General features: G+C 39.4%; 1 protein-coding gene across 1 annotated transcript in view; it reads right to left on the reverse strand.

Annotated features, from left to right (window-relative positions):
- The window catches only part of ctnna2 (catenin (cadherin-associated protein), alpha 2), a 436,402-nt gene that overhangs the window by 15,905 nt on the left and 395,815 nt on the right, over positions 1-24,682 (reverse strand). Inside the window, exons 10-12 of the mRNA XM_057332819.1 lie at positions 11,316-11,408; positions 9,538-9,694; positions 3,999-4,199 (exon numbers count right to left, since the gene is read on the reverse strand). Coding sequence (XP_057188802.1) covers positions 3,999-4,199; positions 9,538-9,694; positions 11,316-11,408 — 451 coding nt within the window. The remainder of the gene's footprint in view (positions 1-3,998; positions 4,200-9,537; positions 9,695-11,315; positions 11,409-24,682) is intronic.

Consider the following 24,682-nt stretch of genomic DNA (forward strand, 5'->3'; position numbering starts at 1 on the left):
ATGCTAAACAACATCAATAACAAAAAGTTGTCATGTTTGCATTTAATGTTAATGTTTAAGGCACACATATTGTGTCCGCACATATCTTGTGGTCTATATAAACATGCATTACAGTATATGCACATTTTGTGTCACAGTTTAGCACGATAGAAACATCGATCACGTCGATTCTAATGGTTTCCATTGTAAACCATTTTAAACCATTACAAAATTCTTGTAGTGTGTTCTACAATATCCCAATAGGATTTAATGGCGTTCTATTGGTTCCCATCTTCCAAATAACATTCAACCAATAGAATCCAGCACATTCCAGTAGACACCGTTATACTGTAGATCCAATAAATCCAGTACAATTCCCAACCATTAAATCCATCAAATTATTTTTTCTCAGCAGGGAGGATGTCGAGTTTAAAACCGTCCAACTCCTGTTCGTAAATGCAAGAATGGCTCCTCATTCATTCTATACCTTCCGCTCTCTGTAAGTGTTTCGGAAAGACTCATTACCTGCAGAAGCGTATGGGTCAGAGGGCACAATTAAATCCTTTACCTTTTTTACATAATTAACATGTTAAATTGACAGCATATACAAACGATACTCCGGCAATGTTTTGCTTTAGGTGGCTAAGGTCAGACTAGCCTAATGGGCTTAAAATGAAATGCTTTAAGACATTCCTACCGCTAATAAGTTTCACAGCATGCAAAACGCTGCAAATAATTTAAAAAGGAGACTGATTCCTTTTAAAACAATGAGGTCACTTGTAGTTCGGTTTCATTTACATTTTCCCCCTAGGCTGTTGAATTAGTTAGCGTTCCCCTTTTCTACTGGCACCGTTTCCTCCTTTTTCTTTTTTCGAGAACTAAGCGCTGGAGTTATTGTAGCAGGCAGTTGCTGAATAATTCTGTTACATTGTTGTTATTTCAAATGCTTTCTCTCAACATGCAGGATGTTGTAGCGTGATGTGCTGCAGAAAAACGTTTTGTAGGGGTCATTTGGAAATCATTGTTTTGGTCCTTGAGCAAACATGGCCTTCAACCTGTCAGTGAAGCAGAGTGTGTTATATGGAGAGCAGTGATTTGGTAGCCATATTTCATCTCCGCGTGGTCACCCTTTGGCATAAGCCCTACTCCATGACAGTATTGCTACTGCTGCCTTCTTCTTGGCACATTTACCTTACGGCAATATTTCTCATTTTTAATCTATTGGGGGCCTGAGCATAACCTTAATGATGGGGTAATTTTTCCGACATGAAGATTAGTTTGGATGGGGGAATGGATGGCGAGAATAAAGGGGGAAGTCATCACATATTGCCATTAGACTATTGATTTCCAGGCTCAAGGACAAGAAATCGGTCGTGAGCTCTGGGTGTTGGAGGTCCTCCGGTGGAGCGACTTTACGAAGCTGTTGAACTTTTGTTATATTGCTGCTGCGCTGTGCGACAACAGAAAAGACAATACAAAATATTGCACTTTTTTATTGTATTTTAGGCTATGCAAAGGTTCTAAACAGGAACTTTTACATAAAAATGCAAAACTGCGGCTCGATGCCCATCGCTCACTGGAAGATGAGAACATTACATCATCAAGCAGATAAAGTGCTTTACCTCAGCAGTTTTGCCACAATTCACAAGTTAATCGCTATTCACACCATCAAACTCCCGTGGTGATGTTCCTCTGATTTTGTTGCAGTCTGTGAGCTTAAACGCCTCTTCATCTCCACTTTTTTCAGTTAATGAAGCCAAATGACTACCAAGACGTCTTCATTAAAAACAAACCACATATTCAAACCATTTCTGGTGCACTACTTCTTACATACCAGCTCACAACACTACTTCTGACCTAACTCTTTCAAACGGTCCAAATACATTATTGCATACCTGGTACATCATTTAATATACTGTACCAGGTTTTCAATAATAAATGATCTTGTCAAAATCATGCTAAAATTCTTTATAGTTCAATTCCATCTATACTGTGGCACCAGGGCTGTGTAAATTCACAGGGCCTGGGATGTTTATCACCTGGCCCAAGGTGGAACTGTATGTTATCACAGTGTGCCAACTTTTGCCCCTTTGGGTGCCACTAACATCTCAAAACAAGAAATAAAACAGAGAGAAAAATGAATGAATATCGCAACTCGGGCCGCCAAGCTGTTTCACAATTCAATGATCACCATCAGAAAAGTATGCAGAAATTCTTCTTGATTTCAGGCGTCTAGCAAAACAGCTTCCCATACAAACTGGGTGTGCATTAATCGTTCCACTTGTGATGTCCAGAAATGACTGCGCTGTCTATTTGGCTTGAGCTGTTACTTTATCTGAAAAAAGTCTGGCAGATTCTATTCTTATGAAAATATTTTTCATCATTTTCAGCAGCTAAGTCAGCTCTTAACTCGCCAGCTCGACTCTCATGCCCTTCAACATGAATTAACAAAGGAACATTTCACTGACACTTTAATCAAAAGAATACACCGTACAATATTTATTATTGTTGTAAAATTAAGCTTGTTTGTACAAGACACTTTAGCTTGGAACTGTAATTATTTAAGACACCTTTATCCAAAGCAAATTACATTATGCTTAGTACAGCAATTTGAAGTTAACACTCTTGCTCAAGGGCCCAATTGGGATTGTTCCCCTGCTAAAAAAACTGCTAAAAACTTGCACAGACACAGCTTATCTAACCTTCCTTTCATTGTTCAGCATCTTTTCAGGCTGGGAGACAATCTGACTGGACAGCTAAACCACCTGAGATTTGAAACCAGTTTCTGGTCAACAAGGGGTTTCTAACCTACTGGCTTTTGTTTGTCAGTCCAGTTCAGGAAAAGTGGAAAATACCCACATTCTTCATGAGTTATATAATGTAAAAGAAGAGCAAGTGTAACAGGAACAGGAAGAAGATAATGAGAAGAATTATGCTATGTCTGCGGTGGACAGAAGACACATATAATATGTTTCCATTTAGTCAGACTTCACACATATTCATTGTTCGTCTTCTTTATCCATCAAACCAGCTGTAATAATTTGATTACAGCTGTAATTTCAACAAAAAATATATATATTACAAGTAACAACTCTGAAAGCAGGACCGAGCTATTACCTGTTCCCATATTCCACCTGCTCTTCCAAACAAAGCAAGCTGTCAGAATACTCCAATATAATGTTTTAGGCACAACAAGGCAGGCAGGACAAAGTGGCGTCGCCAAAATAATATTTTGAGTGCTCATTTTCCAGCCGCCCTCCATTTGTTGATTTCCGAACGATTGCTTAAGTGCATTTAGACGGAACAACTACATCAGAAAGTGTCAGGTGAGATGTTGCTCACCCTATCTCTAGGCATTAACACCTGAGAAAGCAGGTTTTATTGTTTCCTCATCAGCAAAGCTCTGTCAGATAGCGTCTTAAAAGCACCAGGAAACATTACGCACAAATCTGCGCATTACTTGCGACGCTAGTGTGTTTTGGCTGTCGGCCCGTCTGTCAGAGTTTAAATTGCCACCTTGTGAAAGCTGGCACCAGACTGTGAAAGGCTGAGGAGAAACCAGATGAAAAATGAACGAGTGCCAGAGGACAGAACAGGTGGCATTTCCGTCCTGGCCTTGTTTTTTTCCACTTTCTAACGGTTTCTCCTTCAATTCCCTTCTTGCAAGAGCTTCCTGCTCTCATGTCTCCATCTGTCTCAATCTCCACCATGAGTTCATGCCTTCGTGAGCATGGAGATCAAGACCCGAGGCAAAGAGGTCTGGTGTTTTTGGAACACTAAAGCCTCATTTTCATTGTATGGTGTCAACTGATCTTCTTGGGTAACAGGACATCCGCAAGACCTAAGTCAAGTGTGTTTGTACAAGACAAATAATTCTGAATTCCAACTGTACCTCCAATTTTCATGAACGTTCTTTCAATTTTTCCTTTCGTTATAAGAAAGAAACTTGTGTGGTATTGATACAACATTGGTTCATGTTTGGGTGCACCAAGCTCAGGCGATACATTTTTCGAGCTTACCTGTGTCCGAAAGAAGTTTGATTGACTCGAGAACACGCTCGGTGTAGACGCCAGGTTCATAATTCTCCATCTCTGCGTTAATAATGTGTACCACACGAGCAGCTCGGCCCCGGATCGCCCCTGCTGTCCTGTCCAACGTGTCCACATCGCCTTCCTGCAGGGCGATCACACACTTATTCACATCCTCCAGAATGTGGTTCTCTGTGAGAGAGAGAGAGAGAGAGAGAGAGAGAGAGAGAGAGAGAAAGAGAGAGAGAGAGAGAGTCAAATGGTTTCGGAGTTTGAAGTTTGCCTTCTCATTGAAGTTCTTCATCTTTTGTTTTGTCCATCACGACTGTCATGAGCTCTCTTCATAGAGAACAAAACAGCTTCTCTTCTAGAAAACTAGATATGACTACCATTTCACAAGTTCATTTTTAATAATATTTCTCAAAAGTACTATTTACTTGAGCGAAACTTTCTGTGTGCACCTGTAATAATCTATATTTGGCCTTTGTGCCACTTTTTATGTAGAGGAAGGAGGAGAAGATCGATAAGGTCACAACCCAGGCTTGAACCCGGGAGCACCAGAGCCGCCATGCCTCAGACGGCCATCGAGAAGGTTAATGTAATCAACAAAAACCACAGACCGCCGTTTTTAAAATGCATGCGCAGGTGGACCTCATTAAAAAGCCCGCGACCACAACCTTGACATGGTTCTTAATGACTGTTAATGATTTGTATCGTGTCCTGATAAGTAGCTTTGAAGAAATGCTTTGTTTATCCTCTCTGCACCGTCTGGCAACAGATCAAAAGAGCAGTGCCTAAAAACGGATATAGATCTGGATAAAGCAGTTGAAGATCAGGAAATGGCCTTGCACCGAGGCTTTTAAAATTGAAAACAACATTTTTGGCTGGCAAACCATTACGAGGAAATATTCAGGCTGAAGAAAAACCTTGACTATTTAGTGTTTGGTTTATGTTGTGGTATACAGTATGTCTGCACGATTCTGAGAAATAATTTGCTGTCTGCGTACTTAATTTCCTTTTGTTTCTATGCTACATGTAATTCATATCTGATCACAAAACAGTGCAAGGAAAACATCAATTACACTGAAACAAGCAATTGTTGTTGTTCATTGGTTTACGGGAGAATATTTCTAAACTGGAATGCAGTGCTTACACCAGAATCTGGACACCAGGCTGGTGGGTTGAATACCAATAATGCCTTGCTGTCTCATTTCATACAGCACATATTGCAGACACGTCAGAAATACTAAGGATGCAGTCTACAACAACCTGCTTATAAGTCCTCCATTTGGTGTCGGTTTTATCCTAATATCTAGTTTTAAATTAAGACTAGAAGACATCTCAGCTTGGATGAAAGAGCATCACCTCCAGCTGAACCCTGCCAAGACAGAACTACTCGTATTTCCGGCACACCCCACAGTGCTACACGATCTCACCATCCAACTTGGCAATACCACAATCACAATCACTCCTTCCAAAACAGCCAGGAACCTCGGATTCATATTGGATGAATTGGATGAACAGCTGTCCTTCAATGATCACACTGCAAAGACAACTCGGTCATGCCGATATGCCTTGTTTAACATTAGAAAGGTTAGACCCTATCTCACTGAGCATGCGGCACAACTCTTTGTCCAGGCCCTTGTAATCTCAAGGTTGGACTACTGCAATGCTCTCCTTGCTGGTCTTCCTGCAAAGGCTATCAAACCGCTCCAGATAGTTCAGAACGCAGCAGCACGCCTCGTCTTCCAACAGCCCAAAAGGGCTCATGTGACAGCCCTCTTCATCTCTCTCCACTGGCTACCGGTTGAAGCCCGTATCAGATTCAAGTCACTAATGCTTGCCTAAAGGACTATGACTGGATCTGCACCGGCATACTTTTACACCCTCCTATACTCCTACACCCCATCAAGATCCACATTCACCCCAACTCAGTCCAGGCAACCACATCTCTCACATCATTCAAAAAACTACTTAAAACCTACCTCTTCAGTGAATACTTGACAGGCAAATGAAAATAAAACACTAACCCTCTCTCTTTCTCTCAACAGGTAGTGGTCTGGCTTTTGTTGAAACTAGTAACTTGCTATTAGCAGCTATTGTATTATTGCTCCTGTATGACATATCGCTTTATTGCTCCCTGAACTCTCTGTAAGTCACTTTGGATAAAAGCGTCTGCTAAATGACTAAATGTAAATGTAAATAGGGAGGTACGAACTGGTGTGTCTTCTAAAAATGAAAGAATTCAATCTATGCAGTAATTATGATGAAACACTTACGTTAAACAAACCTTATTCACCAGCAGAAATGGCTAAAGTGTTAAGGAGAACCTCGACATGCCAAAGAACGTGCATATATCGAAAAATGCAGCGGGGAAAATTGAGCTTCATGGTGTTGCATGCGATAAATCACTATATGATCACTTACTGTAATGATGCACAGATTTGTTTTCATTCACGCATTTGGCAGACACTTTACCATTTATTACAATTCATTTTTTTAATCAGATGTCAGTATAGTCACTTTCAGCTTCAATTCCCTTCACATACACAATAACATTGTGATGTTTGTGTCCAAGTCATTTAAGAAGAAATTGTAGCATCCTGGCTCACCCTGTCAAACTACACAGATAATCATGTAAAAATGTATCAAAGTACTTGAAATCATAAAAAGCAATATCGAGTAAAAGAGCCGTTTAAAAGCAAGAAAGCCAAGATTGATAATTATCATGCTGAATTATATGACTACGCATGACTCTATCCAAGGTTCTCTAGGCAGTAATACAATAGACATTCCTATTGAAGATAATGGGTTTCGAATGATGGAGGCAGCTTCAGTTTCAGACCGTCCATTATAAAGTAAATTATTAAAAGGAAACAACACCCATAGTAGTGTTCTACCGTCAAAGAAGAACACTTCATTGTTCTGACTTCAAGGGGAGCTAGACGGACATTCGCATTATTGAGAATAGTATGCTTAAAAACCCAATAAAGCCCTAAAAGCCTTAAAAATTTCATAGTGCAGGTCTCAAATTGTAGCTTGATATTCAGTTCCCCGCTGTGCAGTTACTGCAGAAACTCGGCGGTGGTCTCAGAAGTAAAGAACTGGCTGCGGTTCACTTGATTTCTGAACACGGCTCCCAGGACTACATGCTGCAGTGACAAGTGAAAAACCAGAATCAAGGATCACAAGCTGCATTCTTTATTCAGCGCTGCAATAGTTAAGAGTTCTACATAAAAACAAATGCGATCACTGTAAAATCTAATGTGTTGTGTAATCACATAATGTTTTCATTATTTTCCATTAGTTCTCACTATACAAGTACTGTACTGTATACCACAGTAAATGGTTTAAACACATAGGGTGGGTTGCACCAACAAGGATTAAAGTAAACAGAGTTTAGAGCTAATCTAGGGTTTGTTGATCCTAGTTTTAACTTCATTCAAATTGCGTTGCACCACTTAATTTTAAACAGAGTTTAACAAATCGTGGATTAAAACTTTAACCTGTATTTAAACCTTCATATGTGATTAATTTTGTCCACCTTGATGGATTTTCCGGTGTAACTAAACAGCAACCGTGTTGCACTGTCATGTAAAAAGGAAATAAACAGCTCGTGCATGTAAAAGAAACATAATTTTGCTATTTAAAACCTCTCTCTGGATAATTCGTTGATCATCCATAAACACATTTCACAAGCCTTGAGCGTCATGACAGCGTACGGATATGACAGTTGAGCCGCATCATTATCCTGCAGCTCACGACTGGAGCAGACAATAAGAGAGAAGAGCGCTGTACGGGAATCACGAGCGGGTGAACCTCTGCCGAAGACGCCGCCGCGAACGGCCCCGGTAGCCGATTGTGTTTCCGGGGGTCGTCCTCGGTCGTGTTCTGGAGCAGTTTGCGGCAGCACCGCCAGCTGAGGTGCGCCTGTTCGGGATCGGACCGGACCACAATTTAGACAGGGCGCCCACAATGCCGGTGTCCCTGGTCACTGGTGCCGCTAAAATAACTACTCTTCTCAGGATGTCTGTCCGTTCCCGTTTAATCACAGACGTTGTGCTTGTATGTATTGCATAAGAAAGCAGGGCATCTTGAACTTGATGCTTCACAGCCGGCCACCCAGTTTATCAAACCACCGTGGCCTCACTCGTGCTGAGGTGTTTTATTTATTTCCATTTTTATTTACAATAAACGTTTCACTGAAGCATAACATGACGCTTATGTGTCTGTTTCTGATCATTTTCCCGCACATTTTATTATAAATGTGTTTTTTTTTATTACCTATTTAAACCTCCTCAGTAGCTGGTTTAAAATTAATCGCTAACTGAGAGATAAATCAGAGTTTAAAATAATGGAGCAACAGAATTAAAATGTATCTAGATTTCCTGCAAAATTAAAACCTGGATCAAATGATAGTTTAAATATAAACCTGATTATTTTTAAACAAGGTTTACAGTTTGGTGCAACGGAATTATTAAATAAACCTTGATTTAATCTAGATTTAAGACTAATCCTTGTTGGCGCAACCCACCCATAGTTTTGCTTATTTTTAAAGCACTGTTTTTCAGACTGCTTATTGAATAAATGTCCAAAACAAACATTATGATTAAATCGGACTGTAGCGAGTAAGGCGGGGCCGGCGGCGTAAGTGGCAACGAGTGTCAGCTGTGCGACCGCCGGTCCCCGCATGCCTCACGGGGGAGCTCGGGAGCATAAGAGGACGAGCGACCGGACCATCGAGAGAGAGGACCCGGGCCCGGAAACTGTTACGTTTGTTTATGTTTGTGTGGCCGGTGTTCTGCCAATTTATGCATCCCTATCAAATTTTGCTACCTCCATACAAAACAGGACTAGCCCCTCCCCCAACCCAACCCTTACACCTAAATAACCCCTCCCCCAACCCAATCACAACACGAGGGTAGCACAAATTTATGGGTAGCATAAATTGGCAGAACACCGGCAGTCGACCGTGAGGTGGCTGCCAGTCTTTTATTCTTGGATTATTGTTTGTTTATTTTTGAATTAAAGTTTGTTAATGTTCGCCGGTTCCCGCCTCCTTCCTTCCCTTCTATTGAACTTTATTACACGGACCATTTGCTGTTCATTGGCCGGTAAATGGACACCACAATGTTAACCTCCATTTGACTGTCGCATTAAATGCTAACAGGTCTCCCCTGCCCATTTTCAGTAATGTTTAGCATTTACTGTTTTCAGCCAATAAAAATTGAAAGTATGTAGCAAAATCCTCACAATTTTATTTGTAGAGTCGAGTTAAGTTTGTTTGCAGTTAGTAAAATGGTTCATTCTTTGTGAAAACCACATTAGGTCAATGCGATTACACAGGATTTTGGGAGTTGCTTAATCACTTTACCTAACCAATGGAGGTTTAAGCTTAATTTAAAATAACCACGTACGATTAAACAATGTCAGAATGTGAAAATGTCCTAATAATTCTAATTCATCAATCTGTCTGACTGTAAAAAGACAAGCAAAAGTTACAATGCATCTGATTTTTGCAGTGCACTACCTGAAACAGACAGGAAGTCATCGACAGAAGTGATGTCATCTACAGCCTCGGTCAAGATGCGCACTTGCTTCTCCCACTGGTCCTTGAAAACATCCATGTTGTCCTGGGCAACCTTGCTTTGGGGACGGGCGGCCAGTGTTAGGGCTGCATTGATTACCTGGGAGGAGAACATCGTGATTTTCACTTTGCCTTGTACATTCATATTTTTATAAAAGTCTCCAAAGAAACTTACAAAAACAGTCAAAGAGTCATGACCCCGAACAAGAGTTGATTTTCAATGGTTGGTTTCCATTTGTACATTTTAAAAACTCTAACAGCAGAGGACTGTACCGCAGTGATTCTCAACCTTTTTGACTTCAAAGCCTCCTACTATCCACAACATTACATGAAGCTCCCCTTATCCCACTCCCCCTTAAGAGTACATAGAAAGATGTATATGAATAAATAAATAATATTAATCACCTTTGGGCCAGATGTTTTCACAAACTCAAACGTCTAAGATTTGTGCAGATTTGTGTCTGTGTGAAGGTGTTAGAGACAAATGTAGCTGTGACAAATGCTCATCCTTTACGTTGACAGCACATCCTTGAGCTACACACAATTACTTGCGAGTTTTCCAGTGCTAGATTCACTTTCAGTCGGTCACTTTATCAAAGGGCCTACGGTGAAAATGTTAGTCGATTCCTAATACCTCACTTCCCTCTATAGCCCCTGTGTTCCATTAGCCGGTACAGTGTTTACTGTGAAATTGCTCCAACTTCACAACCAAGACAATCACATCACTACAACCAAATGGAGTCAGGCTAGACTTTTCATACAAGACAAAGCATGAAGTTACCTTTTGCAGCCTTTTTTCTGTGACAATCACTCAATTATGACATCATTTATTTATTTATGTTATTCGCAAAACACAAAAGAAGATATTTTGAGAAATGTCTTAGTGGTTTTCTGTCCATACAACGGCAGTCAATGGGTTCCAGTTTTGTTTGGTTACCAACGTTCTTCAACATGTCTTCTTTTGTATCGTGTAAAAGAAAGAATTCTCATTTTGGGGGGAACTATCCCTTGAAGCATCCTTCAATTTTAACATGATTTAAGTCAATTTGAATAAAATATGTTCATGCTCTAATTGTTAGCACAGTTGCTGCATGTTATTTTGAAAAAAAAAATTGTCATCAAAATGTAATAAACCACTCTGACTTTTCTAACCCCTCCCACCCTCACATCACAAGGATCTTTTGATCCAATCCATTCCTGATCGATAAAATCAAGTCTTAGACTTAAAAAAATCTGTAAATATAGAGCACAATATACTGTATTAATATGAAGGAATTTTCCATACTCATTCATACAGTTGTTTTACCTGTATTTTACATTTTGCACTGCATCACATTGCATTTTAGCATTAACTGTCTGTAAAATAAAGGAAAATGTACTGGTAATTTTCTGGTAAACATCTTCTGGGTATTTTTTTACAGTGTACATCATTTTTCTAGGAGTCACACTACAAAATCTCACATTACAAAAGCAAACTGTGAAAGCCGTTTCATGTTGACAGGTAAAAAAATCTATGCGAGTTAACATTTTGAAGCTGAAACCCGAACATCAACAACAAATCTAAAGCGCTACACTCTCGCTGGAGGCATTTACAAACTGTTTATGCTCTAAGCAAAGGTTTCCTTTTGCTAGCGCCACAGAAACCCCGTCTGAACCCCTGCAAGAGGCATTCGAAACTAAACACAGACACTGAATGGATGGCAAAGGTTTGGAGTTTTAACCTGAGGACACAGACTATCGATCTGCGTAGCAGCCATGCGCACCAACTTCACTCCCTCCTCATTGTTGGAGATGGAACAAGCGAGGTTAGCCACCTGAAAGAGAGAGAGAGACACATTAGAATAACTTAAGTGGGTTAGACTACGTAGAGCAACTATCCTCTGTCAACCCACATGGGACATCTGTAAATCACGCATTTTAGACTAGCGTTTGGACACAGCCAAATGAATCTCCTGAACAAAGCGCACCCATTCAGACACACATGAGGCGTACACGTACACACAGTCCTTTTTGGTGTTTATAGCTATCAGTGCTGTGTGCAACGGATAAGGATTTAATGCTTGGCTTGAGAAAGCAATGTCGAGGCAAAATATGTACAGAGGGTTAGGGCTCATTCAAGTGTTAGATTGGTATTTGTCATTTCTTGGCGTGAAGAACGTGATTTGAGACCCCCTTGTCCCCCCCCCGACCATCCCGCTGTCGGTCTTTCGCCGGACTGTTTTAAAAATAACAGCTATTATAATCATTGACATCACATACTATAATTTCAATTTTGCTGGTAATGTTTTGGACACTACTTTTTCCGCTTTCATCGAGAGTGATGGAAGGGCGAAGGTTCCTTCACGCGTGCTATCGAAACTCCTTTTCCTAGCACAATTACCTCAAACATGTTGGTGGACACCCGGGGAGTGACCCTCATTAGAGGTCGTGGAGTTCTTGTTATTGGTTAATGGTCTGAGATTGCCTAGCCATACCGAGGTGCTCTGCTGGAATAACTAGGTCTCATTACTGAAGTTCATGTGCATGTGCAAATCATTAGGCGAGTTTCCGGGAAAAGCGAAGAAAATAAATAAACAAACCAGAGGAAAAACATAATTAAACTAGCAGATGGCCTCTCTACGCAAAATGCCTCCTTGTCTAATTTACGTCTGCCGGAGCCCTCAGGTTACCCATCGTGCATTGCGTCTGGCAATTTCGGATCCAAGCGTATATGCATTCGTGAAGTAGGGAGGGTCTTTCTCGCTCTCGTGTACCCACAGACAGAAAAGCATCTGTACGAGAAGGGCCGGCCAGATTGGATGATGCCTCCTCCCCTCTTGCCAAATGCTCATCCAAGTCATCACATCCGACAGAAACAGCCAGAATATTGCTCGGAAAGTTCGGGGATGCGACAGACCTCGATGAAAGACGCTAACTGGCGTGTCAATCCCCTTTTGAGAACAATCCAGAATTGGTGTTACAAGTGCCTTGTGCCCCGGTGGGGTTAAATAAGATTACACGGCAGTCATGACTAAGGATTTTCACTGCACTAAAGTGACATATGCCTGCTGGCAAGCGCAATACAAGTGAAGCCGTATCAGCAGGCTTCCCTTTTTTGCAGGGTAAATCGAGGCAAATCAAATCTGTGTTAGAAGATTCTTGCTGAGGGCCTTTTTCTCCTGTTTACCCCTGACAGCTCTGAATGCTTTGATGGATTGCTCTTGCATGTAAGTGTGCGCGTGCAGGTGCGTGTTTGGCTGCTCTGTTAAAACAAACAGAGGTTCTTGAGGGATGCAGGTGATAGATACCGAAGCAACGGCGGTGTGGTTTATCGCAGAGCACGTGTGTAGGAGAGCAGTGGCGGGGAAAAATCGATTCAATGTTCTGAATCGATCCACAAAAATCACTGAGACGACATAAATGTATTTACTCAGGAATCACAATCAAGGGACCCCATATATCACACGGTTGAAAGTTGAACGTTCTCAAGCATACTTGAAGACATGCTGATTGATGACGAAGTTTATAGTCGCTCTTAGGTGGCATGTTATTTTCACAGAACAACAGTTGGATGTTAATGGAAATTGTCTTTAAAGACTCCAAAATTCAGCTGAGAGAAGTTTTCTGTCTTTCGGAATGATTTTAAAGAGTATATGAAACAATTACCTTTCCTAATACTGCTGTAATTACTGTAATGAAACATTTTCTAAAACAACAAATTATAGCTATTTTTTCCTTTCGTTACGGCAGGGCCGGCTCTAGGCATGGGCAGGGGTGGGCTGAGCCCACCTAAATGCCCGTCTTGCTTATTTTTGTTTTAATTTTGCCGTTTTCTGTAATGAATGCATGTTTTTATATTTATAACATCACAAATCATTTAAATCCTGCATGTATTGCAGTCATATTGCAATGTTTGTTGAATTCCAACAAAAGCAAACCTCAAGAGTGACAAAGCAACAGCATTATGAAAGACTGAGAGCATGATAATAAGCTCATTTTAAAAATGAGGGTTACTTCATGAAACCTTATTTTTACTTTTTCTAATACATGTACAAACTGAATATAAAAAAATGCAGATCATCTTTTCTGTTGTTTTAACCTGTTTTCTCCAGTTCATTTTCTGCAAATAAATGCAAATAAAACCCACATTTTTAAATAAAATTTGGGAAATCTGCAGCTATACTGTATATGTGTGGTTGGGGTATATGCCCACCCATGATATCTGCTAGCCCACCCTTCTGCACCTGGCAGGAACCGGGCCTGCGTTACGGTATCATGGAAATGAAAAGCAAGATAAAAGCACTTAAAAAATAAATATAATTAATTTTAATATATATTTTTAAATTACAACCTAGTAGCAGATTTATTGTTTTCTATATTTTAAGTTTACAAATTATTTAACAGTCGTCTAGCTAATCTATCTCATGTGATTGTAATGACATTTCTAATATTTCAAAGCAAAATCTGTATAAACCTTGCAATTGCTAACACCACAAAGTCTTTTATTTTAGGTTGTAACTCTCTAAATCTCTCTAAACTGATCTGACACACGAGGTGCCCCAAATTCCCACCCCTTTATGAAAGAAAGCGAGAGAGCAGATTGGGCCGGATGAGCAGGCAGGGGGCTTTTTGTACACCAGACTGGCAGTGTGGGACTCACGGCGGTTGCAGGGAAATAATATCCTGTCATGTAGTTGGGTGGAGGCTGCTGCTTCCTCTGGTCCTCACAAGCCCTTCATGGTGTGAACACACAATCGAACCAGCAGCTACTGGCCGGTGGCCAAAACTGGCCAATGCGTCTGCACTCAATTCTCAGAACTGGACCTCAGCCAAGACACAGTGTCCGGCCAAATATACTAATTGCGATTATCTAAAGAACCGCTCCTCCTTTGTGGGTCCTTTTTCATTTTTTCAAAGAGAAGGCCCCTATTAGGTAGCCAAGGATATCAAAACAATATTCATGAGTTTCATGCTGAGTAGAGACGAGGATGTGTGTTTGTGCCCTTGCGTGTTCGAGTATTTTAGAGATATAGAAAGAGACGGCAGCAGAGCGCCGTGTTGCCTCTCTGACCGACCATCATGTGTTTTTTGCTAAGAGCTTTATAAAAGAATTATTGATTTTTGAGCATTTCATTTGGACTTTTAATATAGAGAATATCAGCACACATCTGTCCTTACCCTTGAAGAGTACTTACAAAAGATGAAAAATAACAAAGTATACATGCTACGCCGTAACACTGCCATCAATAATAAGCTTTGTGCATTCCACACAGTAAACTACCACTTCACTTAATGAACTAGGTGGAATTCTACTGTTGAACAGAATGCTGTTTTATAATGTACTGTAATTTTGTGCTTACAGTATATGACAATGAAAAATACAATGGGGGGTTCCTTCGGTAGTAAGCTCACTACCTGGTCAACAATTGATTGCTTAATAGGCATACTTCTGATGTGAAGACTGCTTCAAATGGGACCTTCTTTTTGGCCATGAATCCACAAATAAAATATTGGCCTAAAAAATATTGGAAAAACTTAATTTGAAATGTTGCCTCAGAGATAAATTGAAACAACTTTAAAGCACTAAAATTATAATATTAAACAAAAACAAAAATAGAGTAAAAAATAATTAATCTTATATAGCAACATAAAAAAATTAACAATTAAATAAAATCACACGACAAAAGCATAAATCAAAATAGTTAAACATTTTAACTAAAATTATCATAAAAACTAAAAATCTTAAAATAAAAGCTAATTCAAAATATTAATAAAACTGAACAAAACTCAAAGAAAAACTATAACTATGGTTGTTTGCAATCGTTTCCAGTCCCTACATTTTCCAGTCACTATGAGCAGCTTTGGGTGAAACACCCATGAGCTAATGTCACTTTTTTACTCAGCTGTCCAATCACAGTGCAGAAGAGCCGGGACAAATACCACAACAGGCACATCCTACTTGTACAACCATACGTCAGCAGTTGCAGAAGTTAATATTTCTGTCTCTCTAAGTATATATTTCTAAACCAGATGAATACCACGGGACTACAACAATATTAATATTATTAAACTATTTTAATAAACTATATGCATCTACAGTACATACTGTAAACTATTTGCATCATCAAACACTAGTACCACATTACTGTAGTGGATATTCTGTATCATAGCAACCAAAGCATCTCAGCTAAAACATAACGAACGCCCACAATTGGCATTTTCAGAAAAACACTGCATGTATCTTTTGCTATAAAGTCAATCCCACAATACACTGCAATAAGACTGCATAGCTCATGGATGCTAGGGCAGAATCTAAGAGAGGAACTTTATGTCAGAAGAGAGTTAAGAAGGTGTTAGCCTGACTGCTCCCACCTATTCCCAAACTGCACCATTGGTCAGAGTGTAAATAAATCAAGTCAGCACATATGAAGCAGAACGACTCTATGGTGCGGAGGGAAGGGGGAAACAAACCCAGGTCACTATGCTTGACCATGCGAGAGCTAGCAACAAACATCAACAGGAAAGTCCTAGATGTTTAAGACCTGATGACCCCTACAGGGAGCGCTGTTGAAACTTAGACAAGTTTATATATTGATTTAAATGCGTAGTTACAGGAAAATGGCCTGTACTGAACTTATGGCACTGCTGTTAGCGCACATGCTACAACACATTGAGCTCTGGTGTGGATGGTAAGAGTTCAAGAAAGACTTTTCTCATTCCTTCCTTCTCTTTCCTGTACATTCCTGTACCCTCAGTGCTCTTCCTGTCAATAAAAAAGCCAATTTTTTTATTTTGCATTGAACTTACGTTGAACTTCTTAATCATAAATATGAGAATTTTGTGAAGAATGTTTTTAATGTTTTTGAAAATTAGTTGGATACGCACATTCTTTATTTTTGGCTGTAAAAATCTATAATTTTTTTCATTTTCACAGGGCTGTCCTAAAATGAGGGTAGCCATCATAATATGGGGTAAGTTGTCACAATGGTAACCTGACTTTAAATGACTTCAAAACTGTACTGTATGGTATCTAAACAGCTCATATGACAACTATCACCAGTTTCATTTACATGAAAGTATGATTATACTACCATTTCATCACTCTAGTACATTTTTTGTTAAGATCAAAAGCATTTAACCAAAGTTTTGATTGGATCACTAAAAGCCCTCAATTCTGCCCTGGCACACCCTATAAAATATGAAGCAGATTCAACCATAAGCCCATTGCCAGTGGGTTGTAGATTAAAATTTCACAGAAAAAAATGTGGCTCAGAAATGTCCTAATAACACAGCAAACTTCTCATTTGACATCTAGCGGAGGTGAATTAGCCTTTCTTGCTCTCTTACATAGACACTTCAGTCCATAGCGTAGAGGAGCGTAATAGAGTCAAGCTGGTGGGGATGTCACAGCCATAGACGACTGAACCCCTCAATGGTTTTATTATTAGAATCTACCTGTCCTTAGCTTCCCCTAAAGCGAGAAAGTATGCTACACTAAACGCCTGTAGCTAGTGCGCTCAACTGGGTCAGAGGGCTGCGGTCTAGAGACATCACCTAAGAGGACCCCCTGAAATGTCCCTCCCGATTCTCCTATTCTTCCACCATCTTCCTGTCAAGTTTTCTTCTAAAGAACCTGAAAAATCACTACTGGAGGCGGAAGGCACCAAGCTGGCCTAGTGAAATGTTAACTGTCACCAAAGTTGCACTACGAGACCCGAATCTGATCTATGGGGTTGTCATAAATAGACATCATGTGGAGATAATGAGATTTGGCATGAAGGTCAGTATGAAAAACAGATGAAGCCTTAGCCTTGAAAATGAAAGTTTCAGTGTACGCATGAGTACATTTCAGCCAAATGTAAGTTAATGGGCTCTAAGGAGCCATTTAAGGCTAGTCGTGGGTTAGAAAAGAGATTAATGGAAAAAATGGCCATTAATAGTCCAGAGCTAACCTTGATATTTTCCATAAAAACAACATTAAATGAAGATCACGCTCCACTTGGCCGTTTCAGGTGTACTTCCAAAAACATTAGCGGAAATACAGTGGCTATTATTGTCATTATTTTGTTGTTTCTTCTGAAGATAGTGGGCTAGTGCTTTTATCCAAAGCATTTTAAAGTATGTGTGTCCCATGAGAATCGAACCCGTGACCTCTGTGTTGCTAAAACAATGCTCTCCAGTTGAGCTATAGCAACACTCAATTAAAAAAGTAAATATATAAATATCATGTTTTACTCAGAAATACATCACAAAGGTAAAACAAGCATTAAATTCGCATTGAATATTGGGATTTTTGTTATAATGACTGTTGATGGGTTACCCTTGCATTGCTGCTAAATTGAATATCAAACAAGTTTCAGGTACTTAACAGTGTTTAAGAACTTAGTGTCAGTTTAACTACATTGAATGTGTCGTAAATCAGGAAATTGAGAAAGTTGTTGCATCACAATTTTCATGGGAAAACCACCTCTGCCCTTTAAAGTTCATTCTCCTATTTCTGAAGTTAACAAAAAAGTTTACTTTTATTTTTTAATGCAATTAAGTCTTTTCAGGCGAGATACTTTTCCTTTTAATTGTGTTAATGTTGACACGTTACCCATGCAGTTATGATTTCTCCGTACATTTTTACACTCCCGTTTGAGTGTTGCCGGAAAACCAATAAATCATCATATTTGTGCATTCCTGCCCTTTAAAGGGCTAAACCGAATTACAGTAGCTTGCTCCTCCAGCACTCTGCTGATGTTAGCTGGAAAGTCTAAGACAGAAAAAACCAACTGCACCAAATACAGGAGTTAAGTGATAAGCTTCTTCAATATAAACCTCAGGTGCAGCAGCAACTATCAAAATAGTCTTCAACCACCTCGAGGAACACTGAGGCGCACACATCGTACCAGCTTGAGTCTTATTTATCTCCAGAGCCTGTAATCTTAATCATGCAAGTCACAGTACTCGCTTAAGAAGTCAGCGAGCATCCACACCACTTTGCTCGACTAAGTCGCCGTGCCAAGGAGCTTATTGCCTGGGAAACCTGCAGTTTGGAGTGTGGCGTAATTAAGTGCCTCACAATCATCCAGTTGATAAACAAAGCCTCAACTGAGGCAAATAAAGAAGAACCAACCAAATGAGAAGAGAAAGCCTGTCGAAAGCCCTGTTGATTACTTTTCTTTTTATTACAAGAAGCTGCGCTGCCTGCCATGGTCGGCTTTAACCAAGTAAAAACAATTCCATGATTAAGGCGGCATTTACACTTAGCGTTGACATGCGATCACAGCGATCTGATCATGCAGTGATGTAAAAAAACTGTATTTTTACAGTTTTTTACATCTTTTTTTAAATGTATTTTTAAAACACGGTTAACTGGATTCTGTTTACATTACACTGAGGTCCGATCACGTTCCATCACCCAAAAAATCTAAAACTCAGCACAACAGTATTATTGACTGCTGAAATAAATCCCTCTTGCTATTTACCTTTCTCTTTGAGCACATTTGCATTTTGTTCAATTGCATCAGTACTGATTTGGGGTAGATTAGATATTGATTGCCATTCTTGTGTTTTTCAAACTCGAACCTTCCGCACTTAGTCGTTTCTATCTTGTATTAAGTAGGTAACATAAAAACAATACAAGTTTAGAAATCTGCAGATGTTTAAAGGGACAGTTCACCCAAAAATGAAAATTCTGTCACCGAACAACCATTGACACACATAAGTTTTGTGTCTATACAATAGAAGTAAATGGGTACCGCTGTTGTTTGGTTACCAACATTCTTCAAAATATCAAAATCCATACAGGTTTGAAACGACAAGAGGGTGAGTAAATGACGACAGAATTGTCATCTTTGGGTGAACTATCACTTATCACTAACATATTAGTATCACACAATACGTTTGGCTCTGGAAAATGAACATTTAAAAAAACATAGAATTCCTCCAAAAACATGTGTTCTATTTCGTATGAGAGCCCACATGTCTCACACAGCAACTCGAGCAACCCTCAAACAATTCTGCCAAACGGTTTCGAGATTTAAATGAACCACGTCAGAGCTGTGAAATTTAATTTAGTCGCAATGCTGTGTGATTTTTAGCTTTATTAATGAGTTTAACAACTGACAAGCGGCCACCAGGAATAAAAAGTCCAGGCCCGAAGCGCCGCTTGGGTTGGCATATAAACCCTAATAAAGTCTAAATTATTTTGATGAATTCTAAATATGATTTATTTGCCGGGGCAGGGAGAGGCTCTGTCTGGGTACGGGCAGTTATGTTGGAGATGGGTGCCTGGAGAGTCATTTCCAGCATATAAAACTTTACTGACTTCGGTGTGGGACATGGGAAGGTAATTGAAAGCAATATAAACAATCCATAAAGCTGAGTGGACATGCTTGACTTTGTGCAAGTGGAGAGGCAAGGGGAAGGGTGGCGACTTTAATCACCGGGGGTGACGACGGACGCGCCATCCAATCAGAAGACAAGCTTACGGAACGTTGATGTATTCAGGAGTGGAGAATTGACAAGGACAGATGCCCAAGAGGGTGACAGAGAGGCATGGGCCAGGTGGTTCATTGCCACCCGGCTGTGGTGGAACTTAGTCTTTAGGCTGTGAGGAGATGACCTACAGAAGTCCTGGCTAAATCATCACACAACAGATCTCGGCTCAGTGTGAAGAGCAACTTCTTTGTTTCCGCCCAGAGCTGTGCGGGCTCGGTCTGCCTTCAAATCAGAGGTCAGCTCCCAAGCGCCGACAGAGAACGCTCGGACTGATTGACTCTCACATCTTCCTTGGATTTCGACATGCCTTTAAATCGGAGTAGATAATAGGTCTTTGACATAAAAAGCTTGAGAAACTTGGAGAGAACAGTGCACGTTCCCAACTTCCCTAAAGTATAAGCAGGCAGCTTTCACTGAACTATCGATCTCTCCTCTTGTGGGTGCAAGCCAAGCAGTTGTGCTTGGCAGCGAAGCCCAATTATGAAAATGGAGCCAAGCTTGTTCTTTGTAATTTCTCTGTATATTTAAGAATACTCAAGGGCCACCGTTTGGAGGCAAACGACAGATTTTGAAGTGTGCAAAGAGAACGCTTGCTAAGAACGAGAAATCCAGATAGAGGTCTGTACTGATACGCCGCGATTGAAACCCATGCGGGTGCAAGTTCTCGGTTGAGGATTTGAGGGATAAGAGATCCGAAGCAGAAAGGTCTGCCGTGTTGTTTTCTCCTCGGGTAAACTGTGGCACTGTGGCAGTTGCAGGTTTTGAATAGCTCTTCATTTCTACCTGAGAGTGAAAAACGAGCAAAGACTGAGATGCTGCCAATCAAGTTCTGGCTGCGTCTCAACGGCTCTGTCTATGAAGGACTGCGCGAGTGTGCTTTGTGTGTTGCCAGCGTGAAGAAAGGCAATTACTGATCTCCTCACCTGCTGCAGGCTTGGGAGGCTCATGTTATGCACACACTGTTCCAGCTTCTCCAGGAAAGCACGAACTCACTTGGCTTCAATACAACGCTCAATTTTCAAGGGCTAATGTTCATGGAACGGAATGATGAAATGATTAAACTCATATTATACACGGCTTTCTTGAACAGCCAATGGGTGCCACCATGGCAACTTCAGATATCCTTTGGTTTTACCTTTCTGTTCATTCTGGATAGGTGCAGAAGCAGTAAATATGAGCCCAACATGTGCTGTTGTTGGTGTTCACAGAAAGTTCAAGTGAACACTGAAAACCTTATGATTTGCATTTCACTCTGAAAAGAACCGCGGCCCTATTCTGAGCTTGAAACAACTGATTCAAAATCTTTATTAATTAATAGAAAATTTGAATATGTTCATAATAATATGCAATGGGTGGTTGCCATGACAATAACTTCATGCATTTCTTGCTGCCCACTGTCCTTTCCTAAGAAGTAAAAAATACTGCTGACTTTATTTTTGAGGTTTTAATAGTAAAAGTGAATACTGGATGTTCATATTCATAAATTAAAAATGTATACGGTATGTTCATTTATACGGTATGACATCAAATGTCAATGGGTTTTTTTGGGGGGGGGGTTGCATAAAAAAGTTTGTTCTTTTTTTGAGAGACTACGATTGATGGGATTGACAAGATTAAATATGAGAAGATGACATTAATAATGTGTCCTACTTTGACACCTTGACAGAAAATCTGCTCAATGCACCACGTCCTAATCGATAGCACCGCGAACATCAGCTAGATATCCATTTCTCTCAGTCCTTTCCAAAATAACATAATGAGATGTTATCCATCTGCATAGCTTGACCTCCTCTCTCAATCTTCCAATGCATATTGGCATAGGTGTGACATAGGCATGGCTGATAACCCTAACGTATTGATCATTCCGAGACTATCGCAGCCAATTTGAGGCTGCCACTCCTTTGTGTCTCCGTTGTTGAGGTCCTTTGATCTACAGCTGAATGAATGGCCACACCAGACAATGTGCCTTCACTTGATTAATGAACATGGACGATCATTTGTACCGGGGAAGCAGATTACTTTATTTTCTCAATGCTTTCTGGCAAGCCGGTTCAAAACACAGCCGACTCCCCAATGAGTCTGCAGTTTTTATTTAAAATCTACATCAACACCTCAATCACCACTGCAAGTTAACTAGCTGCTCGTTATAATAAAAATAACACACTGTAGGTTAAAAATGAGTGGATTCTTATATTGTGTTCACTTTTGTCATTTTTTGGCAAACAGTGCATGACTTCAGATTAGAAGGGCAGGTTTCTGAGAAGCACATCAAGTCAAAGTGTTTTAAATCAGAGCAGATTGTCCAGATTGTGTTCGCAAATTGCTAATGCTACACGTCAACGGATGTACTTTACATTCACACGTTGTCCATTAGGAGGTGGTGTGAACAAGGGGGCGGGTGTGAGAAAAAGAAAGGCCAGAGAGCGAGTTATCGAGAGCTGCAGAGAGAGGAAAAACACAGAATTACATGGTCGCTATGGATCTGACTGTTCTTAAAGGCTAATTTTCTGGAATGCCTACAAAAATATAATGACGGTCATTAGGAGGTTCTGACATTCATTTGTGCACCTCTCTTTTTCTGCCTGTTTAGAAAGGTGCCTGCAAAACAACCCCAAAGGACTTCAGAGAGCCAATGCAGCCTATATCAGCACCTTGTAATGGTCGTGATCGTGTCTTGTAATTAGTATTTTAGGTGGACAGCGTTAACATTTGCCCTGGGCTGCTACATAAAAGATGCTTGTGCAAAATTGATCTCGCATCCAATTAATTCTCACTGTGGATTTATTGAACTTGCAGGACTTCTAGATGAAGATAGAGTCCAAAATCTCTGCTTTGCTCTAAGGCCTCGAGATTTGACTATGGTGGAAGCATTTTAGAGGTGACATGAATGCTACCCCAAATAGGGGTAGACCAAAGGTCTGTTTTACACCAAGAATATTAACTATAAACGACATTTTAAAGATCTTTCTAAATTCAAGAAAGAACCAAATATAGAATTCAAGAATATCCTAAATATATTATTATTTTTTTTACTATTAATAATATTTTACTTTTCTACATTTTATTTTCTGCATTATATTTTCACATGATAATGCTATTTTTATATATTTATATAGAGTATTGCATTTAAGAATACCCCAAATATATTGCTACTATTAATAGCCTATATTATATTATTATAACGTATTCCATTATTATTATTATTAATAAGCTTTTACTGCAATATGTACTGTATATAAATATATAAAAATATAATTTTTATGTTCAATTATTGGGTAAAATAGTAGAAAAATAAATGATGATGATGATGATTATGTTTAAAATTTTATTAAATCAATACTGTATATACATAATATATTTTTCTACTATTTCACCCAATAATTGAACATAAAAATCCTATGATATATATATATATATATATATATATATATATACAGTACAGTATTGCAGTAAAAGCTTATCAACATGCTAATGTCAAACTAATACAATTAATTGTAAGTTCTGCCTTTCATGAATAGTGCTGTTTGTGTAAGATACGCATTCCAAACCGAGAGTTTATGAGGCTCACAGAGAGTTAAGATGCTGCAGTTTATACTCCTTTCTACTTTACATCTGTACAACTTTCATTTATTGAACTGAGCATTTTGGTATGTGTGTTGGCTGCCAACTTTCTTTTCTTTATGTTATGAAGTAAGTCCCTTCCTGTATTGATTTCATCCTGTAGATGAAATTCTCTGCAGTTGCAGATTTTAGATCATTTATATACAGTCTCAAAACTCATAACACTCCAGATGACTGTTAAATAATGAGCTGATTCCCAATATGTAGCTTTTTATACAGATAGTAAGTGAGATATTTCTAGTGGAGATATGTACTGTATGTGTTTTGTGCATTTCTGTTTAAATTGATATTTTTCTTTAAAATAAGAACTATGGATGACTTCAACAAACACTGTGAATTAATGTCTATAGTTTATATGGCAAATTTTATATTTGTTTATTAGTTTTTCTATTACTTTCTATTAGTAGGCCACTTTCACAAACTGGTGAAATGACTAACATGTTAGTCTGGTCCTACTGCATGGCTCCAAAAGACTGAGAACATTGCACAATTTTTATGGACCACTTTTATAATGCTTTTATGTCTTTTTGAAGCTTAAAAGCCTCAGAAACAACCACTACAATTCCTCAAAATGTTTGTTTTGGTCCGCGGCAGAAAGAAACTTATAACAGTTTGAAATGGCATAAGGGTGGGTAATTTAATGGCACTTTTTGGCTGAATTGTTGCTAAAATGATGATTTTTGCACCAATACCGTCACCAAACCAATTTTACAAAAATAACAAATTCATTTCTAAACATATCTTCTGTCTTCCATGTTTCAATTAACAGATAGTCTTGCCCCAAACGCACACTCTACGGTCAGGTTGGTCAGGACGTTAATACTTTTTTTGGGACCAGTCAGAGAAAAAAAATCTTTAAATAGTCTCTGCATATTGAAAGTACTTGATCTTTTTTTATACACTTCAGCTTCATGGATTTCAATGTTGCTGTCCGATTTGTTTCCACTACCCCTTCATTAAATTGGACTCTTTGTGAGTCATTTGTCATTTAGACATCTTTAGT

The sequence above is a fragment of the Triplophysa rosa genome, linkage group LG4 (assembly GCF_024868665.1).
Source record: "Triplophysa rosa linkage group LG4, Trosa_1v2, whole genome shotgun sequence".
NCBI lineage: Eukaryota > Metazoa > Chordata > Actinopteri > Cypriniformes > Nemacheilidae > Triplophysa > Triplophysa rosa.